This window comes from Prionailurus viverrinus, chromosome D2 (genome assembly GCF_022837055.1).
Source record: "Prionailurus viverrinus isolate Anna chromosome D2, UM_Priviv_1.0, whole genome shotgun sequence".
NCBI classification, from domain to species: Eukaryota; Metazoa; Chordata; class Mammalia; order Carnivora; family Felidae; genus Prionailurus; species Prionailurus viverrinus.
The window spans coordinates 31870175-31891687 of NC_062571.1; the positions used below are offsets into that span (position 1 = coordinate 31870175).

The 21513-nt window shown below is 45.5% G+C and overlaps 1 protein-coding gene across 1 annotated transcript; it reads left to right on the forward strand.

Annotated features, from left to right (window-relative positions):
- Positions 1-34: 34 nt before the first annotated feature.
- On the forward strand, positions 35-20450 carry EIF4EBP2 (eukaryotic translation initiation factor 4E binding protein 2). The gene is made up of 3 exons (XM_047824856.1): positions 35-317; positions 17141-17326; positions 18246-20450. Exons 1-3 carry the CDS (start codon positions 173-175, stop codon positions 18275-18277), a joined length of 363 nt encoding a protein of 120 aa, XP_047680812.1. The 5' UTR covers positions 35-172; the 3' UTR covers positions 18278-20450.
- Positions 20451-21513: the final 1063 nt, after the last annotated feature.

Here is a 21513-nt window from a genome sequence, read left to right on the forward strand (position 1 = left end):
GGGAGCGAGAGGAAGCGAGCGAGGAGCTAGCGGAGCGCGCCCAGCCCCGCCCGCCCTTCCGCTCGCCGGAGCAGCCCGAGCAGCCCCGGCCCCCAGCCGCCGCCGCCGCCGCCGCCGCAGCCGCCTGCCCGCCCGCCCGCCGGACAAAGCCCGAGAGCCCGCGCCCAGAGCCATGTCCTCGTCCTCCGGCAGCGGCCACCAGCCCAGCCAGAGCCGCGCCATCCCCACCCGCACCGTGCCCATCAGCGACGCCGCGCAGCTACCTCATGACTATTGCACCACGCCCGGGGGGACGCTCTTCTCCACCACGCCGGGAGGTGAGCGCCGGCCGCCCAACCGCGGCCCCGAGCCTGCAGCCGGTTTCTTCCGCCGCTCTCCCGCCGCGGGCCTTTAACTCAGGGCGTGTCCACGCTGGGCCACCTCGGCCACCGCAGCTCTACCGGAGTCCCCCAACCCCTCCCCCCCGCCCCAGCTCCGCGGAAGCCCCCGGGAGACTGCTTTTGGGAACCTTAACTTCGCATTATCTCTTGGCTGCAACTCGATTCAGCGCCGCCGACTCTGAGAACGTGGCTCTCCCGTCGCTGGGGGCGGGGGGGGGGCGGTGAAAAAAAGCCCTTGTTCCCGCTTCGTGGCAGCTTTACGCGCTCGACCCAGTTTTCTCCCCCCTCTCTGCCTCCTCCTGGGCAAACTCGTCTATAGTTGGCCTTGCTCTCACCCTGCATTGCCTCTGCTTCTTGCATATTGTGCATTTGTGCACACCAGGGCTTGGTTTTGGAGCTCTCTCCCGGGCTTTTTTAGAAAGGAAGTTGGGCAGAGTAATTCGCTCCTGGGACCCTGAGATGACTTGTTTTGCTGCTTTTAGAACAGCGGGAGGAGGCTGGAATGCAGTGTTTGGACGCCTCGCCCAGCGTTATCCTGCTTTGACAGCATTGTTTACTTGCTGGACGAGGCCCCACGGAGGGGGGTGGGAGGGGAGTCCCCAGGCTAGGGGGGGAGAATGACAGAATGCTAAAGAAATAACTCAAGTAATAGCCAAGGGGGTAGTGGAGCACTTGGCAGCCCTAACGATAGGGTTTTGGCGGTGACGCTTTTGGGGGTAGACGAAGAGGGCATTGTCAGGAAGGGCATTCGGATCGATGGGATTGCTTGACCCTGGGCAAGGGCAGTGCAGGTAGAGTTTCCTGAGCATTGCTTTTGGAAGTATGACCAGGAACTGTTTACAAGGAAGAACACTGGGGTAGAGGTGAAGCATGTTGAATTGGTCACGGGAAAAGGGAGCTCAAAGGTTGTCTGTACCCTGACTGGGCTGTTCTCCAGAGGGAGGAGGAGACTAGAGAGCGATCTCGTGGGACCTTATTGAAGGGAATGGCGCTTCAGTTTAACTTCGGAACCTTGCCTTCTTTTGGTGATGGCGTGGCCTCTCGAGAGGGTTGAACTTTGCTGCAGCCCCTGCCCTAGGAGATTGCTAGCTTCGTTCCCATGGGCCGGCTCACCAGCTGTACTACAACCAACCCGGTGCAGTTAGGCCTGGGCGATCCTTGAATTGGTTGCACCATAGCAAGGCCCATAGAGTAGGAAGGCCTTCTTGCCAACAACAAGGGATAAAAATCTGGGAAGAGCACTCTACTGAGGAATCCATCCAGGCCACTGTGGGGGGAGAGGGGGGCATGGAAGACTTTAAAATGACCCAAACAGGAGGAGTTCCTCAATATGTGTGGAGTAAAGAAGTTTTAACTTTGCAGGCCAGTCAGCTGACTTGGCGAGGCCACTTGCCTCATTGGACAACCCTCTCTCCTGACCTGATGTGTTCAAGGCCAGCCCCTGGGCGTGCTGAGGTCTTGCTTTTTGATCCTGAAAGATTTTTGCAGACCAGTATCTGCTCCATATAGAGTTGTCCTGAACTTGAACTGACAGCTTTTAAGAAATGGGTATTGTTTTCCAAGGTGATAGAGATATGTGGCTTCTTGCAGGATTCTTTGTGCTATTTGTCAGTAAATGCCTGTGCCTTCAGCAGTTGAGAACATATGTCATGGTAACAACTGCACTCAGCTATTAGTTATGTGGGAGAGGAACTAAACTTTTAGCTATATATTAATCATTTTTCCCCTGAAGGAAGACTTACAGAGGGGGTACCCTTTGGGCGTATTTCAACCAACCAGGCTACCATGTTTTTAAAAATAAGGGCATAGTCCTTAAGAATTGCTTTAAAGATAGGAGCCTGTCTCATAGTCTGGATTAGTTCCTAAAATGCTTGGAAAGAGTCCGCCAGAAATACTGATTCATTTACCCTTCCTCCCAACTTACACAGCCACTACTGCTTTCTCAAATATCGCTTAGCCTGTCTCCAGATAGTTTCGATACCCACAGTTTTTTTTGTCTCATTTAAATACTTGTCATCTTGGCTTATTTATCATATTGAACTTGCATTTGTTGGTAGAGCAGGTTGTAATCTTTGGATGTTTGTTGTTTGTTTTTTGAAGAGAACGCGTCTATAGGGGCAGAGGGAGAGAGAGAGAATCGTAAGCAGGCTTCCTGCCCAGCGAGGAGCCTGACTCGGGGCTCAGTCTGATGCCGTGAGATCATGACCTGAGACGAAATCAAGAGTCGGACACTTAACTGACTCAGCCATCCAGGCGCCCCTTCTTTGGATTTTTAACACAAAGACTTACATAATGTGTTTATAGGATATAGCACTGTTGGGATTGGATTTAATCACTTATTAACTCAGTGCTGTTTAGATGTACAGTACTTACTAATTAAATTTCCCCCCTTTGGAAATTTTCCCATCCTCTGAAGGTTTGTTCATCTCTCTTGTTACATTCCTCTCTCTCCCGCCATGTAATTGAACCAGGATAAGATAGTTGGTTATTTGGTCTCTTCCAGGCACCTGAATTAATGTGGTTAGGTATCGTAAATGAGTTTTGTGGGCTTCGTGCAGTGCTTTGCACAAAAGAGGACCACAGACAAAAGTAGGAAATGCAGTCCTTGCTCTGAATGATCATACAATCTTGAAGGGGGTTGGGGAGTGATAAGATTTTTCGTTCTAGAACAAAAGACTTATAGAATCAAGTGCTAACATGTGAAAACATTGAGAAAAATGATAGTAGGTTCGTATTGGCGATCTCTATTTAGTGGGAAGGAAGGGGATTAGCATGTCCTGTCTCAAACTTCTGGAGACCTTCTGGAGTGTCATACATCTGTTGGAGCATTCCAGGATAACAGTTGATGTGCTGAATGCCCTAAAAGATCAGACTGGGCAGGGACATTCACAACACAGTGAACTTACAATTTCTCCTTTTTTGAGAGTCCTTTATTCATTGGGAATCAGAGGATACAGCTTATCCTTGAAAAGGTTTCACAATTGCCCTCCTGTGGTTTGGGAAATGAGAGGTGGGTGGAAACACAACTTGCTCTGTGACCTTTGGGTTTCTCAAATTGCTGGAAGAGTACCTTTTCTCATTGTTAAGGAGGACAATTTTTAAGTAAATTCAAGGCCAAAAAAAAAAAATGCCCTTGGATTTTATTTTGTTTTATCTGCCTGTGGAGGACTGAGAATGATATTTGGTTTTTCCTTTGAGACACTACATCTAGCCTCAATGGAAGGGAAAGTTACCGTAGTTGTCTTCACTTTTATAACACTTTGGTCAGCTGGAAGGGAGCTAATGCTTTCGTAAGTTCTGAAATTTCTCCCTCTGGGAGTGTTGTGCTCTGGGGAATGAGCAGAAACATAGAGAACTCTTTTTAGCCTTTCTTTCTGCCTTTTCTTTTCCTGCATAACATCCTCATCAGCTGTGGAAAAGTGCTGTTGCCATAACAAGAGCACCAGAGGGGAACTAACTGATGGTCTAAAATCTTGTTTGCACTGCTGGGCTTCCTCTCTGCCAGCGGGAGAGTTGCTGTGATTGGTTCATTGAGGCAGAATTACCTGAAGGCCATTGGAAGGTCTGGAAATACAGGAGAAGGTAGGAAGAAGGGGAAATAATCCACTTGGAGTGAGCTATAATAAAATAAGAGTATTGGGTGGGAGTCCTAAGTTTTCATCTGGTTTGTTTCTTGGGAGACGAATGGAGTTGTGTGTAGATTTGGGGAAGGAAGGCCAGTATCTGACTGTCTGTGACCTTGGCTTGGGTTTATTCTAGGCCAAAACCTTCTAAACCAACAACTGTACTTATTTGGCACTCTAGCTTCATTATTAACCAAAGAACTTCATTATTACACGTGAGAAGTACATGAAAAACATAATGAATGAAAGGCGTTCAGTCTCTCTGCCTTGTGTTTGAAGAAGATGGCATTTACTCATCTCAGAATAATGCTAATTATTAACATATTTGTCATTCTGCGGGCGATTCAGCTGTAGTCTCGTATTCATCAGCTGCCAAACCATATACTAAGGAAGATGTACTTCAGTTTTTATGTTGTGCATTTCGGCTCCCGCAGGACTGAATTCTGAGCCTGTGGGGGAGGCAGCAGTCTGCATCCTGAAGGCCTATAGCAATGTCTGTCCTAAGCCAGAAGCGGTCTGACCAGGGAGGAGGGTAGCATGCACCAAGGCGCTGTGCACAGCTCCTTCAGTTCTGCTGAGGCCTGTTGTGGGCAGTAGGAAGAGGGCAAAGTGACGAATCTGTAAACCGGCACTAGCGGGGTTACTACAAAAGACTTGTAGGACTGGAGTCCTAAAGACAATTTTGTAAGAGGGGTCTTGCATGGTTTGGCCACAGCGTCGGCTTGATCACGTGTCTGTGTGTGTGTGTAGATTTGCGGATCAGACGTGGTACAGTTAATGTGCAGTGGGCTAGTCCATCTGGTTGGAGAGGAAGACAGCCTGAGCAGGAGAATAGTTTGTTGGTGAGTGGCAGACCTTTTTCTTGGCTTCCAAGTATTTGGATGAAAACACTAATGTTTAAAAGATTTTCGCTACTTCAGTAATTTATAATAAAAGGCAGTTGAGAATTGCGGCCATTCAGCTTACTGAATAGGTAAGGCCTAGACTTCCATTTTCAAATTTGTTCATCATGGAACTTTGTTTTATGAAGGTCCCTTAGAACCTGAGTTTTAATACCCGACAGCTGTCCATCCCAAGGGTGACTAGTATTTGAAGGGCCCCTTCACCTGTTCTCAGGCTGTAGCTTGAAGCCAAAAGCTCAGATATCTGAGTGTTTACATCTAAGTAAATAATCTTTCGTATCTTTAGGATGAATGCCCCGACAAACAGAATTTCTTCATTTCATCGAGTAGTTTAAGAAAGTAAAAACCTTAGCGAGCAAGGACAGATTGACTGGAAAATACAATTCAGTTCTTATAGATTACATGGGATTCTCTATAGACAAGCTCATGTCATCTGTAAATACTGATAGTTTCACCTCTTCCTTGTCTATCTGGGTGCCTTTTATTTTTTTCTTGCCTAATTGCTCTGGCTAGAACTTTCAGTACAATGTTGAACAGAAGTGGCAAGGTAGTGCGGACACCCTTGACTTGTTCTCAGTGTTAGAGAGAAAACATCTAGTCTTTCACCATTAGATAAGAGGTTAGCTGGGGAGTTTCATAGATACCCTTCATCAGATTGAGGAAGTTCCCTTTTATGCCTAGTCTGTTGACTATTCCTGTCATGAAAGGGGGTTGAATTTTGTCAAATGCATATTTTTTTTCACTTTTTGAGTTGATTGTGTGATTTTGTTTTTTATTCTGTTGACATGATGTATTATGTCCATTTTTGGATGTTAAACCAGCCTCGTATTCCTGGGATAAATCCCACTTGGTCATGGTATATAGCCCTTTCTGTATGTAGCTAAATTTGTTGTGCTAATATGTGATTGAGGATTTTTGCATATTTGACGTACTTTATTTTGACCCAGATTTTCTGATGGTCAAGGCTAGACAGACTTAAAATCATTTGGCACTTATTTAAGATTAGCTTGTGGTTCGTATACCGTTTTGGACCTGTTACCAGCTAAAAAGATCATCTTTCCAACTCATGTTGCGGCTGAGACTCAAGAACACCAGAGTTGCTTAGCACGCTAGCTTATTTGTGTTGGTCTCCTGAGCCCTGTGTCACTGTGTGTCCTTTCACAAATACTTTTAACTTCTCTGGATATTAGTTTCTTCATGTCGAAAATGACAGGCTTTTGCCAGATGATCTCTAAGGCCTCTTCTAACACGAGGCCTTCGGGATAGGAGCATGGTCATTATCAACTTTCAGCCTTGGGCGTGTGTTCTGTGATGACCGTGTCCTAAGTGATTGGGCCGGGAGCCATCCTTTGACAATATCTTGAAAATCTTTGCTCCCACTTATTGAGACTTGGAGTTAAAGGACAGTGGGATTGGCTTTTCACACATCTTAGATGTGTCCCATTAGCCATAATACTTCGGTCATACTAAGTTATAAGATCCTGAGGCTCCAGTTGTGCCTTCTGTTGATGTAAAAAAATTGTCCCTCTCTTGATTTTATTATCCCTTTAGGGACTTGTTTGCACACACCGAATGTGGTTTGGCCATCATCAGCATACCTGGAGGATGCTGGCTTGAGCAGCTTTTAGTTTCCTCTGGGTTATCTGGCATAGAGCGTTTTAGGAGTCCGTCTTTTCATCCAGAGCCTCCCTGAAGAACAGAGGTTTAAACAGACATTTTTTTTTATAGAGTGGCAGTGTGCCAAGCCCCAGGATATGCACCATGGCTACCAGTCATGGCTTCCCCCAGTGTCTCGTCTGGTATGCATCTGACCCAGTTCTGGCCAAATGAGATGTAGGGGCAGATCTGCTAAGGGTTTGCTGAGAAAGATATTCTCTTGGATGTAGAAAAAAATCCCCCGAGGGACACCCTGTTTGAGTCCTTGTCCCTTCCTCCTTGAGACACTGTTGTATGGAGGTGTAGGTCCATCTCAGCCTTTGGAAGATTTTGTCACCAGCTTGTTCAAGCTATGCAATTTGGGCAAGTTACTTGATGTTTCTTGTTCTGAGTTGTCATTTTGCGTGAGTGGATGCTTAATTCTAATACGGCAAGCAGCCTTAGTTGAACAGAATTTTATGATGGGGACTCTGTGAAAGTACAGTAACTACTACTCTGTCAGTTAACCGCATTACAATGGGCCTTCTCTAGGTGGTTTAATTTGAAGTTAATACAATTTCTTGGATGTTTATAGCATAATGCCTGGATTAATTACTTAAACTAAGTCACTTGGTCTTGAAAGAGACCCTTAGGCTTGAATGACCTTGTTTATGTACCTAACCATCTTGGCAAGTGTAATTTTGGGTCTCTTTCTTTGGCTTTCTTGTTCCTTGCCACTTGAAAATCACTAGTTTTTAGATCAAAGGGTAGAAGTCCCCCCCCCCCCCCCCCCCGCCTTTCTGTTCTCCGCCAAAGGAACTCTGCCGTTTTACTCATGTTTTCCTAGTAATGTCAGCTTCTAGAAAGTAATGGGTCAAGGTATCAGATTTATCCTAGTAACTGGTCATCAAGGGATGAAGAAAATTTATAAATATCTAACGTTAACCTAGATCGAAAAGTTCCTGTTTGTTCTGAAGTACAAACATGAAGAACGAAGTATTATATGCATAGTTAAAAAATAAAATAGAAAAATGAAAATTAAAACAGAAGCACCTAAAATCCAAAGTAAAATGCCAGTAGACAACTACTTTTAACAGTTTTTGTGTATAGTGCTTCTGTTGGTTATCACTGTTGCCATACATATGTGTGCCACAGTTTCTTGGTTAACCTTCGATAATACCTCTGACTCCCTGTTACGAAAGACGAACATTTTCATTACTTTCTACCTCTCATTTCCCCTCCTCTCCATCTACCAACTTTTGTAAATTGTATTATTGGGTTCTGGTTCCTCTGGCAGCTGCCTTTATTTAAAGTGCAAAACAGTGGAGTCCAAACCTCTGTGTCTCAATCTGTCAATTTAGCTCTCCACTATATGAAATTATACCATCCGTCCTGCCTCTACTTCCCCTGATAGGTCAATTTTTCCATAATTTTTGCAATATCAGGGCCTGTAACATTTGTATACTCTCCTGTGTTTATTTTGCTTTGCTTTTATTATAGTTTGATTATAATCATTGAAAGCTGTGTATACCGTATATGATATTTTGGTTCTTAAGTTTTCCATATAGAACCAAGGGGTGTGATTGTTTTCATAGAAAAGGAAATGGAGAAAACTCACCAGAAGGAAAAACGTCCATGGTCAAGGTGAAATACTTTTTTTTTTTTTTTAACACTCCCATCAGTTGATCAGAATCATGCCCCGTTTTAAAATGGTATATTCAAGGGGCATCTGGGTGGCTCCATCGGTTAGGCATCTAACTGGATTTTGGCTCCGGTCGTGATCTTGCAGTTATGAGTTTGAGCCCTGCATCGGGCTCTGTGTTACAGTGTGGAGCCTGCTTGGAATTCTCTCTCTGCTCCTCCTTTCTCGTGCTCCCTGTCTTTCTCTCTCTTAAAAATAAACATTAAAAAAATGTTATATTCAAGGTCTGACTTTCTTGTGTGGTCTTTCGTTTTCCTTCTTCAGGAATTCAGGATTAACTCATTTCTAGTCATTTGTGGCCGGACTGGTTGACATTAAATTGGCCTGACATAAATGTGGCAGGTAGTGTGGGTGAAATGTGAATTACCAGGAATTTCTTGCTTCAGAAAACTGTATGCCTCTGCATGGGACACGTATGAGAGACCTTGAGTATTTTAGGTTTTTTAGTTTCTTGGAAAAAGTACAATCTCGTGGTAAACACAATACGTGACAAAGGAAACAAAGGGTTTTTTTTTTTTCTTGCCATTTTATTCATAATTGAGTCTTAATGTTTTTCTTTGAATAGTTTTGGTTTTTTGAATGATCAGGTGCTTTTAAATCACACCATAGATCCTTAGCTACCCACTGACAGCCTGATTCCTCGTTTTTGCTCTATATCTGCTACAATTAAACTAGCAGCGATCTAAAATTCAAGCACTTAAAATTCTATGCTTCTGTACTTCTATTTTCCCTGGCCATATTTGAGAATATTAATGGCATCACTTAAGACTCCAGTTCTTCAGGGTGTCGTCTCTTCTGAATTAATTTGCTTTGTTTGCATTCAAAATCAAATGTATTTTAGGAATCCACTAAACAACTACATCCACTTAGAACTCATTGAGTTTAACAAGGTTACAGGCTATATAAGATTGGTATACAAAAACCAGTGTATTTCTGTACCCTTTTGATGGACAATACAAAAATGAAAACAATTCCATTTCTAACAACATAAAAACAAAATGTATAGGATTTTAATTTAACGAAAAGACCACAAAACTTACACTGTGGAAACTACAAAACATTCTTGAAAGAAATTAAAGAAGCCCTAAATAGATGGAAGGCCATTTTACCTTCATGGATCAGAAGACAACATTGTTAAGGTGACTGTGCTTCCCAAATTGATCTACACGTTCAGCACAATCCCATCACAATCCCAGCTGGCTTCTTCGTATAAGTTGACAAGCTGACCCAAAATTTAATATTTAAGAGAACTAAAATAGCCCAATTTCAAAAAAAGAAAAAGTTGGAAGACTCACATTTTGAAATTACTACAGATCAAGACAGTGTGACACTGCCATAGGGATAAACATAGATCAGTGGAATAGAATTGGGAGTCCAGAAATGAACTGTCACAATTAATGACCAATTGGTCTTTGACAAGGATGCCAAAACAATTAAATGGGGGAAAAATCGTCTTTTCAACAAATGTTACTGGGTACAACTGGATATCCACACACAAAAACTTGATCCCACAGCTGAAAGACCTAAATGTATTAAGAGCTAAAACTATAAAACGTTTAGAAAAAAACATAGGCACAAATCATTATGACCTTGATTAGCAAACAGTTTTCTTCGGCGTGGCACCAAAAACACAACAGAAGAAAAGGGTGTTAATCAGACTTGCATCAAAGTTAAAAACTTTTGTGCTTCAAAGAATATCGAGGAAGTGAAAAGGCAATGCACGGAATAGGAGAAAATATTTGCAAATCATAGATCAATATGGGACTTGTATTCATGGATACAAAAACTCTTAATAGTAAACAGACAACCCACTAAAAAATGGGCAAAGGATCTGAGTAGACGTTGTACGTCAGAATGGCTGATAGGCATGTTAAAAGGTGCTCAACACCATTTTCCATCAGGGAAATGTAAATAAAATCAAACCACAATGAAATTTAAGAAAGAAAACAAATGAGCAAAGGCGGGGGTGGGGTGGGGAGGCAAATCGAGAAACAGACTCTTAACTATGGAGAACTGATGGCTGCCACAGAGAAGGTGGGTGGGGGGATGGGTGAAATAGGTGATGGAGATTGAGGACACTTGGGATGAGCCCAGGATGATGTATGGAAGTATTGACTCACTGTATTGTACACCTGAAGCTAATTTTACACTGCATCTTAATTGGAATTTCAATAAAAACTTAAACCACAATGAGATACCACTTCATACCCAAAAGATAGCTATAATAAAAAAGATAGCAAGCGTTGCCTGCAATGTGTACACATTGGAACCCTCACTCACTGCTGGTGGGGATGTAAAAATGGTAGAGCCACTTTGGAACAGTCTGATGGTTCCTAAAAGGTTAAACAGTTAACCACATGATCCAGCAATTCTACTCTTAGGTATATACCCGAGACAAATTAAAACATGTCCACACAAAGACATGTAGGTGTATGCTTAATGGCAGCATTATTCAAAGTCGAAGCAACCCAGTTGTCCAGCAACTGATTCCTGGACAAAACGTGATATATGCCTGTAATGGAGTATTGTTTGGCAATAGAAAGAAGTGAAGTGTTGATAAATGCTGAACAAGGACGGACCTTGAAAACATATGCAACTAAAAGAATCAGTCACAAAAGATCACATACTGTATAATTCCATTTATACGAAATGTCCGGAATAGGCAAATCTGTAGAGACAGAAAACAGTGGTTGCCTAGGGCTGCAGAGGTCAGAGGACAATGGGGAAGGATTACTACATGTGTCTACGGGTTATCTTGCTGGGATGATTGCAGTGTTCTAAAATTGTGGTGATGGTTGCACAATTCTGTGAATACACTAAAAACTTATATACTTGTAATGCATTATATGTGAATTATAGCTCAGTAAAGCTGCAAAAAAATGTATTTTATCATCTCTGCAAGGTCTTAGAAGTTCTTCAAAGTTTATCTTAGAATCTCTACTACTTATTTCCTAGTTGGTCCAATTACAGTTCTTTAAAGCATGGGTTATTGCCAGTATATAATTTAGAAATATAAAGCTTGCTTTTATCCTGTGCCTTTTTTTTTTTTTTTTTTTTTTTTTTTTTACCATCTCCTCCCCAGAGTTTCCAAGCTTGGCGTACTACAGAAATAAGAATAATCTTGTTCCAACTTGCACGCTGAATGTTAGTCGAAGAACATCTCACAGTGAAATCTCACTCTTTGGAAACCTAGCTATGAACAAAAGTGGAGGTGACACAGCAGATGTGTAAAGTGCATCCACTAAAGCTCCGTCCCTTTCGTTGGAAAGCCATCGGGCCCCCCTCAGCCTGTTTGCTTTTATTTTACATAGCCTCCTAATAAGCATATCGCTGATTTCGAAGGCCCTACAAGGTTAGAAGCATCGAGTTAGGATGGGTATAGAGGGTGTGCCCCCTTTTCCAAGTTCATATGTTGAAGTCCTAACCTCCAGGTGATAATATTTGCAGATGGGGCCAAGGGAAGTAATTAGGTTTAGATAAGGTCGCGAGGCCCTCATGATGGGATCAGTGCCCGTGTAAGAAGAGGCCCCAGGGAGCTTGCTCCCCCACCCTGCCCCATCTGAGGGCACAATGAAAATGTGGTTGTCCACACACCCAGGGGAGAGCTCTCAGCAGAAGCAGACCTTGGCTGGCATGTTGATCTTGGACTTCTCAAGAAGTGCGAAAATGACTTTCTGTTTAAGCCGCCCGGTCTGTGGTATTTTGTTGTGCAGCCTGAGCTGACTGAGATTTGGAGGGAAAAAGGCAGTTCAGAGGCCTAACAGTGAGGGAGGGACTACAGATGAGGGAAGGGGCGCTGGTGTGGCTGTGCAGTGGAAGGCAGATAAGGCACATGAGCCCAGAGACTTCGTGGGCCACAGCGCAGTTTATGAAGTGATCTTCACGCCCGCGACCCCGCTTCATCAAGAAAGGCTTGGATTGATTTCTGTTTAAGGTGGTAAAAAGTTTTAAATGTGTACACAGAAAATTGCCATCTAAAATAATTCACATTATTCACTTGTTGAAAGTTGAACTAAGTGTTCTGCCATCCAGAATGACTCCTCATCATTTCCAGATGCCTTTTTAAGGTGTTACTGTAGTTCTTATTTTTTTCAAAGCAAAGAGGGTTGAAGGTAAATTTTTGCTGTCCTTGTCCTGAATTTATATTTGAGATGGGATGTAAGACGTGTCTTCGTTAAACCAGGAACCAGGGATATCCAACTTTTCCGGGTATTCTTCCAAGGTTGGAGCGAGGCGTATGCAAAACCGCTCTGCTGGGTTTGGGTTTGTGGTGGGAGTCCTGCCGCGCTTGGGCTGCGGGCCTTTGTGTCTCAGTCATCCTGTGAGTAAAAATAGGAGGTTGATTCTAGCCCCCTCTAGGACTCGGAGACTTCCTTTTTGAAGTTTGCAGCCTTTGCTGATCTCGTGGAGCCTTAAAAATGAAAGAACCAGGGGCGCCTGGGTGGCTCGGTCAGTTAAGCCTCTTGAGTCTTGATTTTTGGCTCAGGTCATGATCTCGTGGTTTGTAAGTTCGAGCCCCCGAGTCAGGCTCTGCACGGACAGTGTGGAGCCTGCTTGGGATTCTCTCTTTCCCTCTGTCTCTGCCTCTCCGCTGCTCGCTCGCTGTCAAAAATAAGTGAGTAAACTAAAAACAAAACAAAACAAAACAAAGCACTTAGGGTAATTAGAGCTGTTGACCTGGGTTGTGCCTTGCCGTCCTTCAGAGGTTATCCTCTCCAGCACCTCCTTTATTACCAGTAGTCTGCAAGTCCCCGTTTACTATTCTGAAATAGACTTCTTAGACTATGGGACCTTCAAAACTGTTTATTTCTGTTACGTACACAAAACCAGATTAACTAATTTATCAAATAACGTCAGTACTCAGGCCTTGGCAAACTAGAAGACCAAAAAAAAAACCCAGAAGCCACCTCTGCCCATCTCTGTCACACTTCTGAGGGGGCAGTAACCCCCCCACCCCCCAGCATCCCACTCTTCCCTCTGGAAAAGCCGTGCTTAGGGCAAGCGGGGTGGGGTCTGCTGTGTAAACCCGTACCATCTACTGTCGCCCTGTTTATAGGGAAGTGGCAGTTACCTTCCCACTGCTTTCGCTTCGGACGGTGTGGCCCCCACTCCGGGCGGCCCAGAGACTGGGGCCGAGTGGCAAGAGGGCTGCCCTGGGAGTCTGGAGACCATGGGCTCAGTTCCAATTTTGCTTCTGGTTTGCTGTGAGCTCCATTAAGTCACTCTCTGGGTCTCGGCTTCACCTGTTGGGGTGACCTCGATAGGCCCTTTCATCATTCTCCTCCTAATTCCTCATACTTCTTTAGTATTTCATCTATTCTCGGATCACTGTTACTAGGCTCTTGGTAGAAGGTTGAAGATGGGTTCTTTTTTTTTTTTTTTTTTTTTTTAAGGATTATTTATTTATTTTTATTTTTGAGAGAGAGTGAGAGCACCAGTGAGGGAGGAGCAGAGAGAGAGGGAGACACAGAATCCAAAGCAGGCTCCAGGCTCTGAGCTGGCAGCACAGAGCCCAACGTGGGGGCTCGAACCCACAAACTGTGAGATCTTGACCTGAACTGAAGTCAGATGCTAACCGACGGAGCCCCCCAGGTGTCCCTAGGATTTTATTATTATTTTTTTTTTTTAATTTTTTTTTTCAACGTTTATTTATTTTTGGGACAGAGAGAGACAGAGCATGAACGGGGGAGGGGCAGAGAGAGAGGGAGACACAGAATCGGAAACAGGCTCCAGGCTCTGAGCCATCAGCCCAGAGCCCGACGCGGGGCTCGAACTCACGGACCGCAAGATCGTGACCTGGCTGAAGTCGGACGCTTAACCGACTGCGCCACCCAGGCGCCCCAGGATTTTATTTTAAAGTAATCTCTACACCTAATATAGGGCTTGAACTCACAACCCCAAGACCAAGAGTTTCATCCTCCACTGACTGAGCCAGCCAGGTACCCCTGAAGCCGTGTTCTTCACTTTAGTGAACAGAAGAATGGCCTGGGGAACTTAAAAATACAGATTTCCAGGGGCACCTGGGTGGCTCAGTCGGTTAAGCGTCTGACTTTGGCTCTGGTCATGATCCTGCAATTTGTGCGTTTGAGCGCGGCATCAGACTCTGTGCTGACAGCTCAGAGCCAGGAGCCTGCTTGGAATTCTGGGTCTCCTTCTCTCTCTGCCCCTCTCCCGCTCACGCTGTCTCTCTCTCAAAAATAAACAAACATTTAAAAAATTTTAAAAAATACAGATTTCCAGATTCTAATCCCCAAGAATTCCGATTCAGATAGAATCTTTTTTTTTTTTTAATTTTTTTTTTTCAATGTTTATTTATTTTGGGGACAGAGAGAGACAGAGCATGAACGGGGGAGGGGCAGAGAGAGAGGGAAACACAGAATCGGAAACAGGCTCCAGGCTCTGAGCCATCAGCCCAGAGCCTGACGCGGGGCTCGAACTCACGGACTGCGAGATGGTGACCTGGCTGAAGTCGGCCGCTTAACCGACTGCGCCACCCAGGTGCCCCAGATAGAATCTTTTTTAACAAGCTTGCCAGAAGATTCCGACGCAGTTACTTGCAAAAAAGACTGTCCTAATAGGTTCCAAATACGGCACGGCATTTTTCTGAGTACTTTATCAGGTAGAGGCTGGGAGCTAGGTACTTTATTTTCACCTCTTACAAGCTGTAGATATGATTATCTGTGCAGTGTAGTTTTAACGGAACTAGGTAGTAAAAACAAAATTGATATCCTTTGGAGTTGGTTTGAAAGCCTTAAAGGTTTTGTTTTAAGATGCCTACATGTGCTGATGGGTGCCCATCAGAGAACATTTCCATCCTGAGACACCCAGTCATTCTTTCCTGTGACAGGTGTTGTAGTATTATGGAGAGGAGAATATGTTCATTAGCACTTGATTCTGGTTGCAAAAGGAAGGATAGGGGGGCAAATTGCAGGGTAGAGTGTCTCCTGGCCACTTTCTCACCTCGAAGCCATTAGTGTGACTCTTATTTTCCATCCAGCTGAAAAGAAATGACTTCCTGGCATTTGCATGAAAGTGTTGTCGTGGTACTACCACAGATTTGAATCCCAGGAAAACCACTGAGTTTGCAATTCCTTTTCCAGCCCTTTAGCGTAATGTTGGTATCATTTCTTTAGATTAAATGTTCATCTCCTTCCTTCTTTAGAAACACTGTCCAGAGTTTCCGTTCCTCTCGCAATAAATGCCTCACTTTTTTCTACCTGCTTCCTCACATTTCAGGTAGATGTGTTAGCTGTTTTATTTGTTCTTCTGTTTCCTGGGGCATAGCTGTCACGTGTTGTTTGAGGAAATCTGCCTGAATCAGACTCTCATTATTATGACGGGAGTATTTTCACTTGAGAATTTAAAAGCATTGAGCAGCAGGTGGTGTTTACATTCTACCTCTTTAAATGGATGACTTGGTACACAATCTCATTTTCATATAATATTGCTTTTAACGTCGATGCCTGAACCGTTTCCTTCTCTGGATTTAAGCCTGGTGTGAGCAAGATGCCTTCACTTCCCTTTGTTCCGTAGGCAGGGGTGGCGGGTGCGCATGGCTGCCATCCCCCCCTTCTCCCCTCCCGCCTTCAGCAGACATCGTTAAATGGTGGCCAAGTTCTTTATCACTGAGCCAGCTGTACTCAGAGTCAGCAGCAGAGCCCCAGGCATCCACTACCTTAAGCCAACATCAGGCTCCTCTAAGGTGTTGTTTACTTTTATTTTATTTTATTTTATTATTATTTCTTAATGTTTATTTATTTTTGAGAGAGAGAGTGAGAGAGACCACCAGCGGGGAAGGGGCAGAGAGAGGGAGACATAGAATCGGCAGCAGGCTCCAGGCTCTGAGCTGTCAGCACAGAGCCTGACGCGGGGCTCCGACTCACGAACCGTGAGATCATGACCTGAACTGAAGTCGGACACTCAACCAGCTGAGCCACCCAGGTGCCCCTGTTGCTTAGCTTTAGATCTTATTTCTGGCCATTAGTACCTTGGGAAGACCATGACAGAAGAGACAGCAGCAGCAGGTTTTCTTAACTGTTCGTCAGGTCAAATGCACTCCTCGGAACTATTGTGAAACACTCTGGTGGCACTTCTTGGTATGCAGATTGTTTTGTAAAGTAGAGACGGGCTGCCCCTTCTAGCTTCTACTCAGTTCTTCTACTCTAGCTTCTACTCAGAGACGGGCTGCCCCTTCTAGCTCAGTCTGGGAAGAACGTTGGCCTCAGTGCCTTTAGAAAGCCTTTAACTTACAGGCAGCTATCTATCTGTTGGTGATTTTTTTTTTCACATACTTATTTATTACTTCATTTGAAACTTTCTAGGGGGCGCCTGTGTGGCTCAGTTGGTTAAGTGTCTGACTCTTGATTTCGGCTCAGGTCACGATCTCACAGTTCTTGTGTTCGAGCCCTGCGTTGGCCTCTGCACTGACAGCAGGGAGCCTGCTTGGGATTCTGTCTCCTTCTCGCTCTGCCCCTCCCCAGCTGTCTCTCTGTATCTTTCTCAAAATAAATAAAAGTAAGCTTAAAAAAAACTACATGGCAGGACCTTGGTCAGAGAGAGAAATAAGACCTAGCCCTGGCATAAGGAAGTCCCAGTCTTTACAGAGGGAAATCGATAAACTGGACATTTATGATAGGTGATATGTATTGAGTAAGGTTGGGGGCAGAATTTTTTTTTTCAAGGTTTTTTTTTGTAAAGGTAGCGATGTTGGGGCTGAGCCTTAAAAGATGAGTGGCAAAGGAGCCTGGGCCCAGGCAGGGAGGGGAGAACTTAGCCTGTTTGCTTGAACTGTGAACCCTCAAGGCCTAGGTTTGGATGGAATTTAAAATAAATTCCTGGGGAATATTATCTGTTGAGAACCCCTTAATTCGTTTCAGACTCTTCAACCTTGTTTTCCAGGAACGCGAATCATTTATGATCGAAAGTTTCTGTTGGATCGTCGCAATTCTCCCATGGCTCAGACCCCGCCCTGCCATCTGCCCAATATCCCAGGGGTCACCAGCCCTGGCACCTTAATCGAAGACTCCAAAGTAGAAGTAAACAATTTGAACAACTTGAACAATCATGACAGGAAGCAGGCAGTTGGTAAGAGAGGGCTGGTTTTGGGGGACCAAGAGGGTACGCTTGGGAACTCAAATGTCATTCGGCTGTGGGTTGAACAGTTGTCGAGGCCTCAGTTACAATTGACATTCATTCATGTGTCTCTCAGGTTCTCCCCTCCCATCAGCAAGGTTCATGGAAATGTTCTGGAAATCCTGTGTTCTAAATCATAAGCAAATCTAACCCGAGGGCGGCGGGAAATCCAAAACCAGGGAATAGTAAATCCTTAAGATGCGTCATGAAACCAGGTCTCAGGTACTGCCTAGCCTGGGCTGTATTGGACTGGGAGTCACACACAGAAAACAGAATTGAATAGGTTCCTTTTCCATTGCCTCCCAGAAATAGACCCGTTGCTCACAAGAAGAATGTCCTTTTTGTGGTGCCAGGGGAAACAATATGGTTTGTTTCCCCCATTTTCCAGGACTGCCACCTGCAGACGGAGGGGTCGCTAGGCAGATTTTCACTTGCATTTTTTTCCCCCAGATGCTCCTCCATGTGGGTGGTCCGACTGCCAGTCTTTTTTTTGTTGTTTTTTCAGTTTTAAGTATTTTGAGAGAGACCACAAAAGAGAGCAGGCGCGTGGTGGAGGGGCAGAGAAAGAGGGAGAGAGAGAATCCAAGCGAGCTCCGTGCCGTCAGCGATCAGCCTGACTCAGGGCTCGATCCCACGAACCGTGAGATCCTGACCTAAGGGGAAACCAGGAGTCGGATGCTTAACCGCCACCCAGGGGCCCCGACTGCCACTTTTTCCCCTCCCAGATTAAAACGCCCAGCCAAAGCAAACAAATCATTGTTTTAAGGCAGCAGAGAATGGGAGCGTTTGGATTATTTTTTGACCCACGTGCAGAGAAAAGAGCTGCCTGGCTTTTCCTTTTTGTGCTAAACTTTGTCTTGATTCTAACTAGGGGATGACGCTCAGTTTGAGATGGACATCTGAGTGCCCTGCAGGATCGGAAGAAAAGCGGCAGCACCGAGGCTGTGTCACCGGATGGGGCCCAGAGGACCAACAACCAGCAGACAGGAGGGGCGGTGTCGGCAAGCGTCACAGCCCCCGCGTCCCCTTCTTCCTTCCTCTGGGTGCCAAATGATGCAAAGATGAGCTTCATCTGACTATTTCCTCTCCGTTTCCTGTCCCCCTTCCCAGGTGGTCAAGTTCGCTCCAAGGTCCTTGGCATATTTCCCTAGACCTAAGCAGCCCACAGAGGAAAGCAGTTCAACTCTGGCTTCCGTGGTCATTTTACTGTTGAGAAAACCTCTCCTCCCTCCCCCAGCCCCCTCTTTCTTTTAATCCCAAATCAAGTATCAGCCTACCAACAATTGCCTGCCTGGGAAGCCGGGGGAAGTGATAGGTTTGCTGGGCTCAGCATTATGCATGTTCTAACCCTCTGTCTGCCCTCCGTGTCTCCCATCTGTGGTTCAGAGCTGCAAGAATCTGGGTTTTCGGTCTTCACAGCCACCAGAGGGAAATGATGAGCGAGAAGGGCGCGCTCTCCCTTTTACCTTGAGGTGTTTGTCCTTAGGGGCAGAGCACAGCCTGTGCGTTCTGGTAGCATCCCTGTGTGGTGCCGTTTGGAGGCCCGCTTCCCCACCTTCCTCTGGCAGGAGTGTCTTGTGTCTTTGAGAGCCGAGTTCAGCTTCCCAGGCCTTCGCTTAGCACATTGGTGCAGAAAGGTTTGAGCTCTACCTGAGAAGGGCGTCCTCGGTGAGCAGCGGGGCTCTCCTCCTGTCCTGCCTCCCTGCTGGCATTCCCCTTGCCCACGGTCCTCTCGTCTCTGAGCCACCTGAGTGGTTCTGTCGCTCCTGGAACAGGCCTGTCCAAGTGACACAGGCGCTCTGGGGAAGGCCTGGTCATCGTGTTCCGCTGGGCGACACCGAAGAATGACCTTGGGAGCGTGGCGAACCCCGGGGGTGCTTGGTCTCAGCAGTCCTTGCTTTTCAGTCCACTGGGCGTTGTGATGTTTGCTGTCTCTGATTGCAGTTTCTTATGTTTTGAGTTTAAAAGGTGACTTTCAGAATGCTCTTAGAAAAGAACGAAACTGTTTTTCTCTGTGGACCTGCTTAGGCTGCTGGGATAGATGAGCATGGGCTTAAAAGTGTGTCCCCACCCCCACCCCCTCCCCGGTTCTCTTCCCTTCCCCATCGTACTCGGAACTGTCCCTCTCTTTCCCCGCTTCCTGCCCTCCCTCCCACCTTGTTCTCTGCCAGGCCATTTTTCAGATATACATCAAAGATACCTCAAGTGTTGGTATCTGATAAGATCTCACTCCTCTTATCTGAGGAGGGGTCTTTTATTTTTAAGATGACTACAGACCTATTTTTAGATATGTTTTCAATACAGTTTTGAACAGCAACTTTTTAATTACACATCTTCCAGCGTTAGGAAGGTGAGAGATGTCCACAGGCGAGTCTGCTGTTCCGTGTCACCCTCCTCTGTCTACCGCAGTTCCCGACGAGCTCTTTGCTTCTCCCTCTAGTTTTGGGTGTGCATGTTTGCGGTTTGTAGTGGGTGGTTTGTAAAACTGGACCATTCTCCTTGCCGTGGGTTGTTTATGAAAGCCTCGTTCTTTCCCCTCACCCTTTGCTTTTTCATTCCCTGTCCTCCCTGTCCCGCTCTCCTCACTATTGACTGGCATGGTGATCCCGGGAGAGTGACCCCCTCGTAGAAAGACTTAACGCCTCCGTCCCCTCAAAGAACCACCAGGAAAGTAGCCACTGGTGTCCTGGGAACATCTGGTTACGTGTGGTATCCTGAGCCCTCTGAAGAGATCACATCCCAGAGTGAGAATAACAGGCCAATTGCCTAAGAAAGAAAGCTGTTTGTTTTTCTTTCGAGCTATGAAAAGACCCTGTTAACAAACACATTTTAGACAGAAGAGAGGAAGGATGTCTGAGGAACTTTGTTCTGGTTTTTTACTACAAAATGTGAATAGTTCAAAGAGTGAACCTTTTGTGATGGTTGATGTCTCTCAGGAATAAGCTGGATCTCCAAAATTGGGGGGGATGCTTTTCAGTCTCAAAAATTGATGATCAGAAAAGTATTTTTTGTTTGTTTGTTTGTTTGTTTAATGTATCCCTGTTCTGATTTTAATTAAACTCCAAATTTCACTTTACCTACTCTTGGAAAAACTTCAGTTGCACTGCAATTTGCATGGGAAGTTTGCTCAGGACCCCTTTGTCCCCTAGGAGCATGATTCCTTGGGAATGAGGCTTCTCGTTCTTCATAGCTGACTTTGGCATCCGTGGAACCTGGCTCCAGCTCCCGCTAGGCTGGTTGGACCACGAGCAGAAGAGCGCCCCCTTCTTGATCTTTATTGCTGCACATGAAAACCCGGCCTCCTTGCTGAGCAGCGGGGAGTGCCTTGAAAACATGCCAGCTTGGGTAATATCAAGGTGCCATTTTCCCCTTTTTGGCCATTCTGGGGAATCTCTGCACATAGCTCCCTAATCGAAGGCCATTTTTCTAGCAGCTGTATAATAGAGCAGCGGCCCAGTCCTTTAGTCCCTCTCTGCAAGGAGTTCCTTACTGCTTGGTGCAATTCTCTCCTGGAGGCCACTACTAGGAGAGATACCTTAACCTCCGTGAGTCTGCATTTTAAAGATCATTTCACAAGGCAACAGAGTAACTTGTAACAGACGGCCTCATAGAATGATTTTCAGGGCAAGCCAGTTCCAGAAGAATGAATAATCTGTCCCTTGGGGAGGGAGTCCCCTGAGGGTACCATTTGAATGAGATGGTTCTTAAAATCTTGGTGATCATTTGTTGCCCTTATGGGGAAACCATGTTTCTGTGCTTTGGGGCCAGTCCATCTTAATGAGAAATGACCTTGTTCCTCCAGATTCCAGCAGGAGACGCCCATTGTCTTGGTCTGGCTTCCTTCTGGTACGGTTTGCCGAGATCCCCACTCGCTCACATTCTCAAGAGCACATTGTAGAGCAGCGGCCTTTGTGTTTGTCCTTCCACCTGTCTTCATTCTCTGTTGCCGTGTAACAGATTATTCCCACACCGTGAGTCTCGAGAGAGCAAACATTACCTGTCAGCTTCTGGAGTTAGGAATTGGGAAGCGGCTGAGCAGGACGGTTCCGGCATAGGGTCTCAGGAAGTTGCAGGCAAGATGTTGGTAGGGTCTGCAGTCATCTGGGGTTGGAGAGGCCACTGCTACGCTCTCTTTGTGG

Bases quoted from the DNA above. Each gene is read 5' to 3' on its own strand.
- EIF4EBP2 (XM_047824856.1), top strand. From the start codon at position 173: ATGTCCTCGTCCTCCGGCAGCGGCCACCAGCCCAGCCAGAGCCGCGCC. The intron at 318-17,140 runs GTGAGCGCCGGC...CTTGTTTTCCAG, and splicing joins CTTCTCCACCACGCCGGGAG to GAACGCGAATCATTTATGAT. The intron at 17,327-18,245 runs GTAAGAGAGGGC...GATTCTAACTAG, and splicing joins TGACAGGAAGCAGGCAGTTG to GGGATGACGCTCAGTTTGAG.